This window comes from Hyperolius riggenbachi, chromosome 1 (assembly GCF_040937935.1).
Source record: "Hyperolius riggenbachi isolate aHypRig1 chromosome 1, aHypRig1.pri, whole genome shotgun sequence".
In the NCBI taxonomy this organism is placed as follows: domain Eukaryota; kingdom Metazoa; phylum Chordata; class Amphibia; order Anura; family Hyperoliidae; genus Hyperolius; species Hyperolius riggenbachi.
Genome location: NC_090646.1, coordinates 588,106,116 through 588,122,991, shown reverse-complemented (window position 1 = coordinate 588,122,991; position 16,876 = coordinate 588,106,116). Strand labels below are relative to the sequence as shown.

General features: G+C 42.8%; 1 protein-coding gene across 2 annotated transcripts in view; it reads right to left on the bottom strand.

Moving 5' to 3' along the window:
- Nucleotides 1-16,876, bottom strand: part of SV2C (synaptic vesicle glycoprotein 2C) — a 286,032-nt gene that overhangs the window by 40,051 nt on the left and 229,105 nt on the right. For both annotated transcript variants that reach the window (XM_068248808.1, XM_068248816.1), the window contains one exon: nt 6,206-6,339. In XM_068248808.1, the coding sequence (XP_068104909.1) occupies nt 6,206-6,339 (134 nt within the window). The remainder of the gene's footprint in view (nt 1-6,205; nt 6,340-16,876) is intronic.

The window sequence follows — 16,876 nt, the reverse complement described above, 5'->3', positions numbered from 1 at the left end:
TTTGCAACCCACTGTATATATATATATATATATATATATATATATATATATATATTTCCCTGGTGCTTCCATGGCAGCATACTATGGGTTGTGGCCCCGCCCCTGAACCCTATTGGACACCATAACTATAAATTTGTTGAGAGTATCACCCACCAGTATTCTTTTTCCTTTGTCCTCCCCTTTGGACACTATTGCTATTTTCTTTCCTTCTCTTCCTTTCTTTTTCAGTCCCCTTTCTACCCCAGGGTTTATCCCTTTCCCTGGGAAGTCTCTGCATGAGTACTAAATGTATCTTACACAGAGAGCCCGGTCTTCTGGTCCCGGAGATATACATGTGTGCTAAATGCATACGAATGAGCAATGCCTGCATCAGTATCCTGTGCTAAATGCATACAGGTGAGCAATGCCTGCATCAGTATCCTGTGCTAAATGCATACAGGTGAGCAATGCCTGCATCAGTGTCCTGTGCTAAATGCATACAGGTGAGCAATGGCTGTATTACTTTCATGTGCTAGATGCATAGAAATGAACGCTGGCTGCATAACCTTCATATGCTAGATGCATACTAATGAGCTTTGGCTGTATTATCTTCATGTGCGACATGCATACTAATGAACTATGGCTGCAGTACTTGCATGTACTAAATGCATACAAATGAACTATGGCTGCATTACTTTCATGTGCAAGATGCATACAAATGAACTATGGCTGCATTACTTTCATGTGCAAGATGCATACAAATGAACTATGGCTGCATACATAGAAATGAACACGGGATGCATTACCTTCATGTACTAGAAGCATACAGGTGAGCAATGGCTGTATTACTTTCATGTGCTAGATGCATAGAAATGAACACGGGATGCATTACCTCATGTGCTAGAAGCATGCAGGTGAGCAATGGCTGTATTACTTTCATGTGCTAGATGCATAGACTTGAACGCTGGCTGCTTTACCTTCATATGCTAGATGCATACTAATGAGCTTTGGCTGTATTACCTTTATGTGCTACATGCATACTAATGAACGATGGCTGCAGTACTTGCATGTACTAAATGCATACAAATGAACTATGGCTGCATTACTTTCATGTGCAAGATGCATACAAATGAACTATGACTGCATTACTTTCATGTGCAAGATGCATACAAATGAACTATGGCTGCATTACTTTCATGCAAGATGCATACAAATGATCTATGGCTGCATTACTTTCATGTGCAAGATGCATACAAATCAACTATGCCTACATTACTCTCATGAGCAAGATGCATACAGATGAACTATAGCTGCATTACTTTCATGTGCAAGATGCATACAGATGAACTATGGCATACAGATGATTATGGCTGCATTACTTTCACGTGCAAGATGCATACTGATGAACTATGGCTGCATTACTTGAACTATGGCTGCATTAGTTCCTGTGCTAAATGCATACAGGTGTGGAATGGCTGCAATAGTTACCTGCCTGTCTGTCCTTTTTTTTTTTTTTTTTTTCCTGCTTTCTATCTGGTTCTATCTCCTTCCATCCTTTCTTCCTCATCTCCTGGCTGAGTAGTCTCATGGTTTTGTAAATGCCAGTTCTCTGCTTTCTGCAGTGGCAGGACAGTGTGGATTGGTGGGGAGTGTTCACGAGCATGCAGGCGTGTATAGCACGCGCGCGCGAGTGTGCACTTCCTTATATAGGCTAATAGCTTTTTCCTCTTTGCCCATACTTGGGTAATGTTGCAACCATCTTGGTTGTGGGCAGCTTGCTTCTGAGCATGCTCACAGCCTCCTGGAGGTTTAAGGAGTATCTAGCCTAATGTTGCTATTTGAAAGTTGCAGGGACACTGCTATTTCTCCTGTGAGAAGTCATTTTCTCCCAAGGGATTAATTTACTCTTCTTAAAAGTATCTTAAAATAATATCTTTAAAAAAATAAAAAAAAACAAAAAACAAACAAAAAAAAAAAAAAAAAACTTTCTTACTATTTAACTCTTGCAGCCTATTCCTGCTGGAAATCTGGCATGCAGCTCTAAAGACCAGACGGAAGCCCATAGAAAGGGGACTCTCGGGCAATGTTTTAGAAAAAAAAAAAAAAAAAGGAGGGTCATTGGGTGTTGCAAATGCAAAATTGTATTCCATTTCAGCCCCTCTTGACCTAATAACACTGAAGATTGGCGTTCTCAAGAAAGTTCCTGACATCGTTGGCATTCACACTCTTCATGAAGATATTCTGATGACAGAAGTCATTGGGCTTGGTTCGCAGCGGCGCTGACTGTTGGCGCGGTCGGTTTCGCGTTGCTTGCGCGTTTTCGCACGCGGGTGCGAATTTTCACGCGGGATCGATATCGTTTTCGCGTGGGGACATTGTCGTTTCGCGCGGGGGCGGCCGTGCTGGCGGTTGGCGCTCTTTGGTGAATCAGGCCCATTGTCTGAATAAAGGGCATTCTAGAAGATCTCCTTCCTCAAGATTGATTCGTCATTCTAGATCCAGGTCGACTCGGCATACTCCGCCTCCACTGATCTCCAACCACTTGACAGGAAAATCAGCTTACTGGAAGTGTGGAAAAATGACGATGCCGGATAAGACTTGTGCGAATTGTTGTACTGAAAATTCTGAAGACAAATCTGAAGACTCCTTTTTAGATTGTTACATATTTATGAAGCAAGCAGTAAGAGGGGAAATGCGTTCCCAAGCGCCAGTTGCAGTTCTGTCAACTTCACAGAATGACAGATCTTTCCAAGTCAAATCTATTCAAGAGGTTGTCTCTGAAGCAGAAGGTAATGGTATTTTCCACTAAAGAACCTTTTTACAGTGGAAAGAACCAGAAGATCCTTCCATAGATGTAGGTAAATATTATCCACATCTTACCGAGGTTGGTCTTGCCGTTCCTTTAATGAAATAAATCATAAGGATGATTCTTGAAGAAACGAACAAAGTCGATAATAAACAGGAGGGAAATCTGAAGATATTCCTCAAGATAGAAGACTCAAGTTACAAAGATTTGTACAGATAAATCCGTTCCAGCAAAGATTCAGGAATTTTTGTTCCTATAAACCAGATAAGAATAAAAAAAAAAAAAAAAAAAAAAAAAAAAAAAAAATTGCAAATTTCTCAGTCAGCCCTCTCTAGGGCAATCAAGATTGCTCCAGCTAATCGACAAACCCAAGGAAAGTCCTTTTGGGCCCTCCATCCATCCACACTTCTGGAGGCGGGTTTCAAGCCATCTCTGACGGTTATCGGTGGAGATTTAAATCACTCTGCAAGATATGTTTATGCCTACCCGGAGAGAGAAGTCTGTCGTCTTCAATATGCCAATTAATAGTGCAAGATGCAGTACTGGAGGTACCTTGCTCACAGAGAGTCAAAGGGATGTACTATCCTCTGTTGTTTGGCAAGAAAACAGAAGTTTGGCAACCTGTCTTAGATCTGGGATATTTTAAACAAGTACACACTGCTTCCAAAATACAGGATTGAATCTCTTCAATCCATTATCCTGACAGTCCAATAAAACTATTTTCTAGTTCCAATAAACTTAAAAGATATGTATGTATTCCCACACATCCTTAGTACCAACAGTTTGTTTGGTTTGCAATTAAAGACATTCATCTTTCAGCAAGGAAGTGTCTTCAAGTCTTGGGAATGTTAGCAGCTACAATAATGATGAAGTGGCCACACTGGCACATAATGCATTTTTGAACTCCCTTTCTTATATTAGTGGGGCAGAGTGTCTCTACAACAGAAAATGGTGATTTTTCACATCAATGAAGAATTCTCTTATCTGGTGTTGCAATCAGGATTATTTACTCAATGGATTCTGATTCTGTCTCAATTGACTTATGTTTCAGGGATGCTGGTCTATTGGGATGGGGTGCATGGTGCCAAGACCAGGTGGTTCAGTCCAGATGGCCATGTCACCTCTTAACAAACAATTCAAATCCTTTGGAATTAAGATCCGCCTGTTTAGCCTTTAAAAGCTTTTGCACATCTTCTAGTAGGGAAAACCGAGTGCAACACAACAGTCAATTATACCACAATTTTTCTCCCGAATTTATTGTCAAGCAGCAGTGGGAATACATGCTCTATCCCAGTCTTGGCCGCCTCCTGTTCGGTACTATTTTTCTCCAGTACCAATAGTCTTTCGGTTTCTGAAGAAATTTAAGAAGGAGAAATCAAAACTTCTTTCAATAATTCTATACTGGCTGTACAGACTGTGGTTTCCACTTCTTCCTCTCCAATTATCTCAGACGGAGCAAATGTTTCTCTCGGTCTGTACGAAACTGTTGTCTGAGCCATGGTTATTTCAATCAGCACCTCACAAATTTTGTCTGGTAGCCTGTATATTTAAGGGGAGAGGTTAACTAAGTTGGGATGTTCCAAGACAGCAAGTAAAGTATGAACAAATGTGGTATGCCAGAAAGTCTGGAACCGGTTTCAAGACTTTGTTTCTGGAGACAATTTTGATCCATTCTCCCCATCAGTAAATAATACTTTAAACTTTCTTCAGGTGGGATTTGTCCTTGGTTTTAGCTACAATACCTTGAAGGTCCAGGTGACGGCACTGTTCTCATTTTAAAAAAACTGGAGACAAGCGGGCCTTAAATCCATTGCAGCAATTCTTAAAGGCAGCTCTTAAAATGAAACCTCCTAGAAGAAATGTATATCCCAAATGGGATTTAAAGAGAAACTCCGACCAAGAATTGAACTTTATCCCAATCAGTAGCTGATACCCACTTTTACATGAGAAAAATAATGATTTTCACAAACAGACCATCAGGGGGCGCTGTATGACTGATTTTGTGCTGAAACCCCTCCCACAAGAGGCTCTGGTACCGTACGGTACTCTGGGCAAACTGTCACAATGTAACAATGTTCAGACAGGAAATAGCTGTCTGTTAAAGCCAGACCAGCTAGAAACAGCTCCATAATCTGCCCACAGTAACAATGTCACCATGTAATACAAGTCAGAATGTGAATCTGGGAGAGGAAAGATTTTACAATGAGCAAACACTGACTAAATCATGTATACATAATTATTGTAAAAATGAAGCACTTTTTTTATTACATTATTTTCACTGGAGTTCCTCTTTAATGTTGCTGTTGGATTAACTTAGTTTTTCCTCCGTTTTATCCTATGGAAGGCTGTCTCATGTCAATAATATCTGCTAGAAGAATGTCAGAATTGCATGCTCTAGGTTGTGAAGATCTAATCTTTTATCATGATCAAGCTACCCTAACACCAGTGATGAACTTTTTTACCCAAAGTGGTATCAGTGCTCTACCTAGATAATGATTGTCTTTGTCAAAGAAAAAAGGGTAAAATCCAATCTGCCTCTAATACATCATCTGGATGTGTCATGCTCTTTTAAAAGATCTCTGCAGATCACAGAATCTTTCAGACAGTCAACCCATCTCCTGTTAGTTTCTTCTGGTTACAGGAAAGGTTAAGAAACCCCTTATAGGATGTTAACGGCTTGGATTCGGGAATTCACCTGCTGTGTGTAAGGCTAAGGTCTACCTGGCCAGACATTAGCTCACTTAACCAGAAGTATAACTTCATCGTGAGCATTTCTTGCCGGTGTGTCTACAGCCACAATCTTTAAAGCTGCATGGTCCTCGACATATACTTTTGTTGAATATTAGAGTTGACCCTTCAGTCCTTAGCTCTTCAAATGTGGGAAAATCAATTAATTTCTGATCCTACTAATGTTAAAAAATAGTGTTACTTTACCCTCCCTGTTTGTTCTTGCTAGTTAAATCCCATAGTATGCTGCCATGGAAGCACCAGGGAAACAGGAAAATTAATACTTACCTATCGGAAATTTTCCTTTCCTGGTGCATTTCCATGGCAGCATACGAACCCACCCTCAAAACGGGTAGGACTATAGTTACTAGAATACTGGTGGGTGATACTCTCAACAAATTTATAGTTATGGTGTCCAATAGGGTTCAGGGGCGGGGCCACAACCCATAGTATGCTGCCATGGAAATGCACCAGGAAAGGAAAATTTCCGATAGGTAAGTATTAATTTTCCTGTGTATATGTATATATATATATATATATGTATATGTATATGTATATATATATATATATATATATATATATATATATATATATATATATATATATATATGTGTGTACTGTATACTTTTTTTGCAGTTCGAATAAACAGCAGAAATATTGGACGAGCAAGAAACATGTCATTTTCATCCTCACCTCTAGGAGGAAGCGTGGACTTTCTGGCATAAAGGTGAGGGCCACTACAGCAGAGACACAAGGCAGAGCGCACACGATGACAAAAACCCTCCAGCTGTGGAACTGATAGGCTGACCCCATGCTGAAACTCCATCCTAGGAAAAAACAAACAATATTATATACTGTAGGTCTAGTTATTGATAAAGTAGCTGGACTACAGGAATAGACATTTTGTACTGCCTATACCTTTTTGAATATCTGAGGCATCTCCAAAAGCAAATCACTCTCTGAAGGACAGCAGAGGAGAGGGTTATATGCGAGTCATTCTGAGACAGGCATCTTCCCAACAGATTGGTGCTTTTGGCATGGGTGGGGATTTTCAGTAGATGCGTAGGAGCTGGACAAGGCAGTCTGCAGTTGAGGGCACAATAGAGCTATACTTGACATGGTACTTTATGGAATTGTTATACTGTAAGCAACTGGTAGTTCCATTAAACAATTTTAACACCTAAATGAGAACTGCTGATAACTGGTGTGTACTCGTCTTGTACACAAAGTAGAGCGCTGCCACGAATAGGAAGGGGGTCCCGGCCATGAGTGTCTAGTCCAGGAGGATGTGAGAATCCTCTAGTGCAGAGTTCCCCAACCCTGTCCTCAACGCCCACCAACAGTACACTAGTGGATAAGTATGTAACTTTTTTCCCAAAGCAGTAGGTTCACTTTAAAGACCCAGACTGTTTGTAAACAGTATATATTTTTTCATAAAGTGGCTACACACCCCTCATAACAATTATGGGAATGGTTTGCTATGTGGGTGCAATGAGTTTGGGCTGGTGAATTGTATCTGGTCTGATAACGATTTGTGTCTCCTTTATAAACTTATTTTGAGAAACAATATACTGTATATACTGTATTTTCTGTATATAACCAATCAGCTTGCTATTGTTGCCTGTAAAACTAATTAACTCAGGCTACGATTATTCTATTTATAATATTGGGGGTGAAAAAAGTGCATTGCCTCCTGCACCAAAATCGCCAGAAATGGCTCTGAACAAGGGGGCTGGTGGAGTCGACAGAGGAGTAGCAGGACCAGCTGTCTGTGACTCTGTCCCTCACAAGGTTACACATCTGGAAACAGTTTAAAAGGGGGAAGTGATGGACTTACCTCCCTCAAGATCAAACAAACAGGGATCCATTATTTATATTAAAAAATAACATTTATTATACAAAAACTCCAATTTGCAGCGCGTTTCGCAGGCACAATCCCGCTTCATCAGGCAATAAACAGAGAGAAAAAAAAAAGTCAGTAGCGTGGCTGAGCGCCTCTGAGCGCATGCGTGAGGGCGTGAGAGTGCGCAATCGTACATCAGCATTGCAGAGCTGAACATCTTCGGGAAAGCTTGTTCACAGACTCTAGTGCCCTTCTGATGGTCCCCAAAGGCAGATTTGACCAGTTGGTTCAACACGTGCAATAAGTGTGACAGCGCAGGAACAAGAGGGCCGGGAGTGGAGGCTCTATGAAGAGGGAAGGCTCTCTCCATGTGTATCTTATTTTTTTGTTTGGCAGGTGGAAAACTTTAGGAAGGACTATTGCCTAAAATTTTTCCACTGCCTGTGAATTTCCCCATTATAGAATACATGGGATATTTGCTTTTTACATGTAAACCCCATTGCCATTTTTTCGCCTTTCCGCATTCACTTGTAGTACATTCTGTATGTAATTCGTTTTTCCTACGATGACATGTCCGTGTTACCTGCTGAGCCTGGCCGTCCTCATCGCACGTCTATTCTGCATCCAGACTGTGCCCCATCTATCACCGGCCCCGCACTCCAGGTTTATCCCTGTCACCGTGCAGCTCACAAAAAGTGCAATGAATGTAGATTCCTTCCTGGCTATAATCACAGCACAATGCACAAAGTGGCCTTGATAAAATGATTAATGATCTGCGGCTGAGTCATTTTCTCCATCCAAATATCCGAGCTGCAGCGAACGTATTTCAACCCTTTGTATTATGCGCTTATCTTATCTGGGACAGTCATGGATGAAACCGTTTAATTACTTTCCTTCGGTACCCAGGGTACCGCTAACCCTTTCCTGCCCTCGCCGGAGCAGCAGCTTCTCTCCGCTGGCTGGAAAATGACCCTTTGGTGTGTGTGCAGAAGAAATTAGAAACAAATTGCGATTCAATAAAAACCATTTGCCTATGTATCAAATCCTTGATCACACCTAGTGGCTGCTAACTTAAAGTGGTCTGAAAGTCAGCATTTCTACTTAGCTCTAAGAGATTCCTCACAGCTTGAAAGCTACTATCCCAGAAAAAAATTCTAGCAGAACATCACTGAAATGGTTAAACAAAGCACTTTGTCCTGCTACTCAGCTTCAAATCCTCATCCAAACTGGAGATAACAGTATCTTTTTTTACTTGTTAAAGAAAACCTGTAACATCATAAAAGTTCCCCTGGAGGGTACTCACCTCGGGAGGGGGAAGCCGCAGGGTCCCAATGAGGCTTCCCATGCCGTCCTCCATCCCCTGGGGTTCTCGCTGCAGCCCTCCGAACAGCGGAGAAGTAAATATTTACCTTCCCGGCTCCTGCGCAGGCGCTGTGGCCACTCTCGGCTCCGAAATAGGTGGAAATACCCGATCGCCGTCGGGTCTACTCTACTGCGTAGGCGTAAGTCTCCGGCGCCTGCGCAGTAGAACGGACCCGACTTAGATCGGGTATTTCTGTCTACTTCGGAGCTGAAAGCCGCAACAGCGCCCCCGCTGGAGCCTGGAAAGGTAAATATTGAACAAGCTGTCGGATCTGTCGGGCCGCTGTTCAGAGGGCTGCAGCGAGACCCCGTGGGACAGAGGATAGCGTGGGAAGCCTCATTGGGACCCTGAGGCTTCCCTCCTCCCGAGGTGGGTACCCCACAGGGGAACTTTTTGATGTTACAGTGTCTCTTTAAACACAAATGTATCAACACTGGAATGTAAACAAACACTCTCTGAAAAAGCTGACTCTGCTTCAGGCACACACAGGGTTCAGAATAGCTCATTAGAAGGTTTTCATATATATTAAAAAGCAGTTATAATAGAAAAATAATAAAATGCAATGGCAGGTTTCAGGGCAAGATAAACTACACTTTGGAAACTTGTAATTTGTAGACAGACAATATTACTTGTGCACAAAAGCAACTATGATAACGGTATGAGTAATAAAAAGTAGGAAAACACATTTTTATTGAATGTTATGTCAGAGTTTCAGACCACTTTAAAAAAAAGTAAACATTATTGTTTAAAAAAAACAGTCCTCCCTACTTTGGTCCATGAAAATGCATGTATAGTTGATAAAAGGCAATAGTAAAAATTAATCTTTTTTATTAAATCAATTGATTGCTGGATTGGTATTCAAAATCCATCTTCTTCTGTAGAAGCTGAGCTTGACTGCTCTTCCTTCACTCCTTAAAGGACAATTGTAGTGAGAAGAATATGGAGGTGTAATGATTTGCTCTGCTGTCTGCACAGGCAGACAGCTGTTTGACCATTCTTTAGGTCTGAATGCTATAGGTCTCTGGAAAAGAGACCTGTCTTCACTTTGCAAGTTTCAGAGTTGCTCTGCTGGTGAGGAATTTGCATACACTTGTCATGCAAATTGCTTAGCTGTTTCCTCTGATGGCTTGCAGTATAAAAAACATTTCTTCCCAGAATTCCTTGCTGGTCATGATGGTTTGTTCCTGCTAACTTGCCTGGAGTCTCAGCCCTCTGCTCATTGTTGGTTATTATTGCTAGCTTAGAGTAGATTCCCTTTGGGAATGCTCCTTGCATTCCTGTTTAGTGCAGTCAGGATTGTGTATATTTGTACTGCCTATTCTGTCGTGTCTTGTTCTTGCGATTGCGCTGTCGCCAGCGGTTGGCGGTAGCGAATCGTTTTGTCTGTTGGGATCGCTCTTGCGGAGAAGCAGTGGATCCAATCTGACTTGCTCCTTCTGTCTGTCTCGTCTTGTACGAACGCTTGCTGTAGGCTCGGTGGGGTAACCGTTTAGCAAGCGTTCGCGTTCTCTATTTCGTGTTTCTGTTACTTTGGTTAGTTAGAGTGGCACGCTTATCACTGGGTGCCTAACGCGCGGTGATCGTGTCTTAAACACGTTCGCTGTTGCGAATGAGTGCGGTGTTCGTGTTTAGCTAGCATTTGTTATTTTCCTTGTTGTTCTGATCGTTGTTATTTGCTATGTCTTTCTTGCTACACTTGTGCTCTGTCTAATTCGGTCTTGTGTCACTATTGGCAATTGCTACTCTTGCGATTGCGTTCCCAATTTGTTTCCGTTGTTGCGTGTTCACCGTCGCTGGGTGGCGACTAGATTGGTGGACACACATACATTCTGTCTTTGTGTTCTCTCTCTTTAAGGGCTATCTTGCCCCGCGTTGCTTCAACTCGTACAATTCCCATCTGGCATCTGTGGCCGTGCAGAGGCTGTGTTCATCTGCACTCCACAGCTCCATCTACCGGTGGGAATTGCCCTCTACAGGTGCATTGCACCCAAGCTGGGTTTGGTCAAATTACACGCTTGTGGAGGATTTCCGCAGTGTTGGCGCACATTTTGTGTGCTGACCACGGAAATAATTCCGCAATCGTTACAGGAGGCTGCCATATGTATTTCCTTTTAAACAATACCCGATGTCTGGCAGCCCTGCTGGTCTATTTGGCTGGCTAGTGTCTTAATAACACCAGAAACAAGCATGCAGCTAATCTTGTCAGTTCTTACAATAATGTCAGAAACACCTGATCTGCATATACTACTTATTCAGGGTCTATGGCTAAAAGTATTAGAGGCATGTAGAGTACAGGGAATGTAATGTACCGGTAAATGGCACACTTGCCTACTAGGAAGCCATGTGGACTAGAAAACCGTTAAAAAACCTTACTGGCCAATTAGCGTATCTCGTGGTCCCTATTCTCTATGTGATTTCCTATGAGGCATAATCCATGAATATAATTTTACTTTTTACTGTTTAACCACCTTATACCCTGTGACAATGTGGCGCTAAAGGGCTGTAGTCTGACTATATAGGAAGAATGGTGGCCTAAGTTATGCAGAAAGAAGAGTTAGAGGATGTGCACTTCTGACAGCTTGTCCAGGAACTGGCTGTGAGTTCCCATCTATGGACAATGTTCCCTTCATTTCCAGCGACAGTAGAGCATGGGATTAAATTTGCAAGCAAAACATATTTTTAAAATTAACCATTTACCTATCATTACATTGTCACTTAGCAAAACAAGGACATCGTTTTGTGGACATGGACTATGGGTGATTGCTTTGCAGGACCAATTTAAAAGCCCTCCCCATATAAAACGGGCGCTAGGCCTCGCCCCCCTATGCCCACGCCCCCCTTTGTGTAAAGTGCACTCCCGCGCATGTGCACGTCTGCCTCCCTGCACCTATCTTCCTGTGCTGGCTGAAGTCCGTCCACGTGCCGCACATGCACGCCAGGCATAATGCATGGACACATGGACACAGGAGGATGCAGGGACAGGGGTTTTATTATATAGGGTTATGCACATACGTATTATTGTTATTATAAAACATCAAAGTAATTCTACTCCCAGCTAACATAGAACTCAGATCCTGAAATCCTCAGTTTTATATCTAGGGTAAGAGTAGCTCAGAAACTTACTCAATATCACCTTCTCAGTCTGCTGCCTGCATAGAATGACAAAATAAATCACAGCGACTCACTAATCACTCACAGTGATGGATTATAAGGCTCCGTCAGGGAAGCAAAAGCAGCCAAATAAATGGTTGTAACTTAGTAACAGTCTCATACTAAAAGGATGTTACAATGATCACTCCCTGCTTTATGCTGCCCATTGCAATCAAGCTGTAGAAACATCCAGACTGAGTGTGTGTTTTTTATATCCGTTAATGCAGTGTAACATTTTTACTTTGATTTTATTGGACTATCTGTAAAATGATTGAAGTTGGCAATAAACAGCTTGAGTAGGGCCCAAAGGCATTCCCATGTGATATTGCTCAATTGCTATGCTGATTGAGGAAGACGAACACCAGCAAATGAACCACCAGGTGCTTTACATTCTGGTCAGACTAGCAGAAATCTCAATAGAATCTATCCGTTGAACTGCTATGTTGTTTTTTCTGCCCAGATCAGTTCCAAACTTCTACTCCATTTCATCTAGGCCTTGGATACCTGAATGATTTGTTGAAACTGTGTCACACCTACCACAATCTCGGATAAAGAAGATATAATAAACTGACCACCCCCTGAGTCCAACTCAAAACCTTTGGAGCCAGAGCCTTCTGTCATGTTGCCTCTACCCTTTGGAACGCCTTACTACACCCAATCATGTCAGCTGCAACTCTGGAGGTGTTTAAATCAAAATTAAAAAGTCACCTGTTTAGGCCCCGTTCACACTTGTGTTTTGGCAAGTAAACAGACCGGATCCTGATCGGATCCTGATCTGATCAGGACCTGATCCTGATCAGAACCGTACGGTTCCGGTCCCGATCCGATACGGATCCGGTCCGTTTGTATCAGGCATGCATCAGGCTGCCATCCGGATCCGTGGGCAAAAAATAGTGAAATTTAAATAAAAAAATGTTGGGGTCAGCAGAAGGTGCACCTGGTGCACCTGTAGAATCAGGTTCCTCCGCTGTAGGCCTCACCTCCACCTCCGACATTCTGCCAAACAGCTCCAGCACGTCTGTCACTGCTGCTCCACTCCAGACATGCTTGGCCCATGTGTCCCCATCCGAAATGGCCGCTTGGATACGCATAGGAAGTGGGGTAGAACGTCAGGTTTTTGTAGGCAGTGTGTTCTGTGCCTTCCGTTTCCCATTGGTTTCTGTGTTCCGGGTGGTGCTGTCAGGCTCAGGTCCGGCTCCGGTCCGGGTGCGTGGGCCGGAGATCCGGACCCAAAAAATAGCGCATGTTGGAAAAGTGTCCGGAGTCCGGATCCGGTCCGGCTCCGTACTGTACGGAACGGACACGTGTGAACGTCCGCATAGACTTTGCATTGCTATGCGGAATGTACGTTCTGTATTTACAGTATACGGTCCGGATCAGATCAGGAAAATCCGGACAGGGAAGGAACGCTAATGTGAACCGGGCCTTAGACTGGTATTTATGATTGCATAATTTTTTCCCCTGTAACACACCACAGACCGCAATTATGTACTGATGTGACACAAGCTTATAGGCTTTGAGTCCTACAGGTGAGAAGCGCTTTACAAATGTTGTTGTTGTACTCTCCAACATATCCACATGTTATGCCTGATCAGTTGTCAGTTAAATCTACTTTTCTTTTTATTCAAGTTACATTTAATGGGTCTGGTAAGTTCATTTATCCATCGCCAGCTTATAGTTAAACAACTTCAAACAGGTTTTTATAAATGATTATAAAGACTCATTTGAAGTTTACACGTCACCAAATTGGAAAACTGAAAGTATATGGTGAAAGAAATCACTGACCCGGAACAAATATGGAAATCAGGTGTCCTAATTCTGTCCTGACTTACAATGAAATTACAGTACAGTCACTGATTATACTGCATCTAAAAGGAATGCCCCGTATACAAAATATATTACTCCCAAGGTAATTTTTGTTTAAGTTAAAAAGTATGTCATTCATTTTCCCTAGGCTATGGTCACATAAAAGGTGACCCGTGCCCCAAAACTCCCTGTTTCGGACTAAGGATGGTCAGTAAGATGCAAATAATACTGTTGATGCAAATGTTATGCTTATTTTATGCAAATCCATGCTGCTTGAAAATGGCATTTGATTGGTTCATTTCAACCTGAGTATATTTGCACAAAATTAGCATGAATTTTGTATCAACTCATTATTGGAATCTAATCAACCATCCCTAGTGGTGACCAGTGTAACACTGCCCTGCATTGTTCACAGCTCTCCCCATTCTAGCCCTTTCTGTACTAGTACCATAGTAGTAGGCCCAGATTTATATCACAGGAGCCTACAGACACAGATGTAATGACACCCTAGACTTTGCCCTCCATGAACCTACAAGAGTACTGGCTGACCCAGCAGTCACTTCTCCATTACTTCACTTGCCTGTTATAGCTACAGCTGGTGCCCCTTAGAATTAGGTAGCCAGAGCTATCCTCAGTTTGAAGTAGCTACAGGTGCCCCGACTGAAGGGAGATCTGGTCAGTGGAATGCTGGGAGCTGGGTGAGTAACCTCTCATTTACGCTCTGCTCAGGACTATGTATAGGGAAGGAGAGAGGGAGGGACTTGGAGAGAGGAGTGGGCTGCCTTTCCTTTGTCAGGCACCTGTAGGCACAGCATCCATCTGAAAATGGCGCCTGTGAATAATGGCGCACAGTGTTGCCGCTAATCCGTTTGCCGCTTATCGCTATTTAACGTTAAAGCCTTATTGTTATTTAGCGTTAAAGCCTTATTGTTATTTAGCGTTAAAGCCTTATTGTTATTTAGCGTTAAAGCCTTATTGTTATTTAGCGTTAACACACAGAACCCTCTCTGTACCTATCCCTAACCCCTAAACCCCCCGGTGGTGCCTAACCCTAACCACCCCCCTGGTGGTGCCTTACCCTAACCACCCCCTGGTAGTGCCTAACCCTAACCACCCCCCTGGTGGTGCCTAACCCTAACCACTCCCCTGGTGGTGCCTAACCCTAACCTTGACAGTGTTACATTAAATCCATTCATCGTTTTGCAGTTAAATAACTTCTGCAGTTTGGCTTATGTAGGGCGCTATTGATAAATAACGTTAGTGTGTGCCACTATTGTTAAATAACGTTAGTGTGTGCCACTATTGTTAAATAACGTTAGTGTGTGCCACTATTGATAAATAACGTTAGTGTGTGCCACTATTGATAAATAACGTTACTGTGTGCCATTTTTCTTCTTTTTTTGCCTGTGCGCCATTATTATGCAGTACTAACGATAAATAGCGATAAGCGTATCTTTTTAATGCGGCGCAATTTCTATGCATAGGCACTGTGCGCCATTATTTACTGATCCCGTAGGCACATGCCTACAATGCCTTATGGTTAATCTAGCCCTGCATAGTAGTGTAATTTGAACTCTAAAGGTATAACACTAATAAAAACAGCATCATGACTCCAATCATGAAAAAATCTGTCAAACTAAGATCACCTTTAGGAGCTTTGTATCTCTTATGCCGTTAACAACTGTAGGTTACACAGTTTGCTTTAGCATGCAGCAAAATGTTGTTGATGTTTTATTATAACTGCTTGCTGGCCAGCTAATGATAAACTGACACTAATAAAAATCTCAATACGGGGATAGACTCAATTCACTAACCTGAACTCCTGTCTTTAATAACTCTTCTGAGCTGTTTTACAGTTATCACAATTATATCACCATGGTGATAACTGTAAAACAGCTCAAAAGAGTTATTAAAGACAGGAGTTAAGGTTAGTGAATTGAGGCCATGGTCATGTAAAGCAACTGAGCTGACTGTATGGAGGACTGGAGTCAGCGGCCCAGGAGATTTATGTACTCAGAGCTCTGTAGATTGAGTTTGGTTAAATGCAGCTGTTTGTTCACTATCAGTGCTCTACAGTGACAGGAGAAAGCGTGTATAAACAACAAAGCTGTCACAGAACAACCGACCATAATACTTAACGGTTTACTGTGCTAATGTCAAGACTTTCAGGAGTCATGGCATACAATAGACTAATGGACTAAATAAGTAGCCATTAGAAGATGTGTTGTATATTAAACATAGGATTCATGTATTATATATAGGCACAGAGGTAAACGATAGAAACGGACAAGAAATGTACAGTGTATTAAAGCGGTATGAAACCCAGCATTTCTTCTTTGCTCTAAAAGATAATTTACAGCATATACTATACTACCACATTTTTTTTGCAGAACAGCATTCAAACAGTTAAACACAGGACTTACTTTTTCAATAGAAAACTCCCTGCAATGAGATCCCAATCCGAACTGGTGATAACATTATCTTGTGTTTACTTAATTGTAGCAAGAGAGGACTGTAAAAATTCCCTGGCAGTGCAGCCACTCCTAAGGTGTCCAGATCAGACACAGCTCAGAAAAATTCACTGGGTGCCAGGGCCGGATTTACCATAAGGCACACTAGGCACGTGCCTACAGGCGCCTGATTGGCCAAGGGGCGGGTTTAAATCATGTCCCTTTAAGAAGGGAAGCCACACTAATGTCAGCGCCGCCCACCTCCTTCTCTTTGTATCACGCGGCAGCAACTACAGTGAGGGGCGGGCGGCTAGTGACACACACACAGGCTCATTCCTTACGTGCTGCTCTCCCCGCCCACCGTATTTACGCCTGCACGCAGCACTGCAACTTGACAGCAGCTGCTGCGTCTATAGGCGGCGGGGGGGCGGTGCGATTGTGCTGCCCGCTGGAGTCCTCTCTGAGGCTCTGCTGCTCTGCTCTGATAAACCATGTGGCGAGGCGGGTTATAACTAATCCGGCGAAATTAGCCTGCCTGCGCCGGTCTGATGGAAGGGGACAGAGAGGAGGACCCGTGCAGCACAGGTAGGAAGAAGCTCCGCCCCGCCGTCTCCTCTCCTGTCCATTAAGGTAGTGGCAGCCGATCAGTATGTGTTTTGAAGTGACAGGCGGGGAGGGGGCGGAGGAAACAACCCTGGCTGTAGGTAGGACTCAGGAGATAGCCCTGCACTATCTGTATAGTTACAACTCCG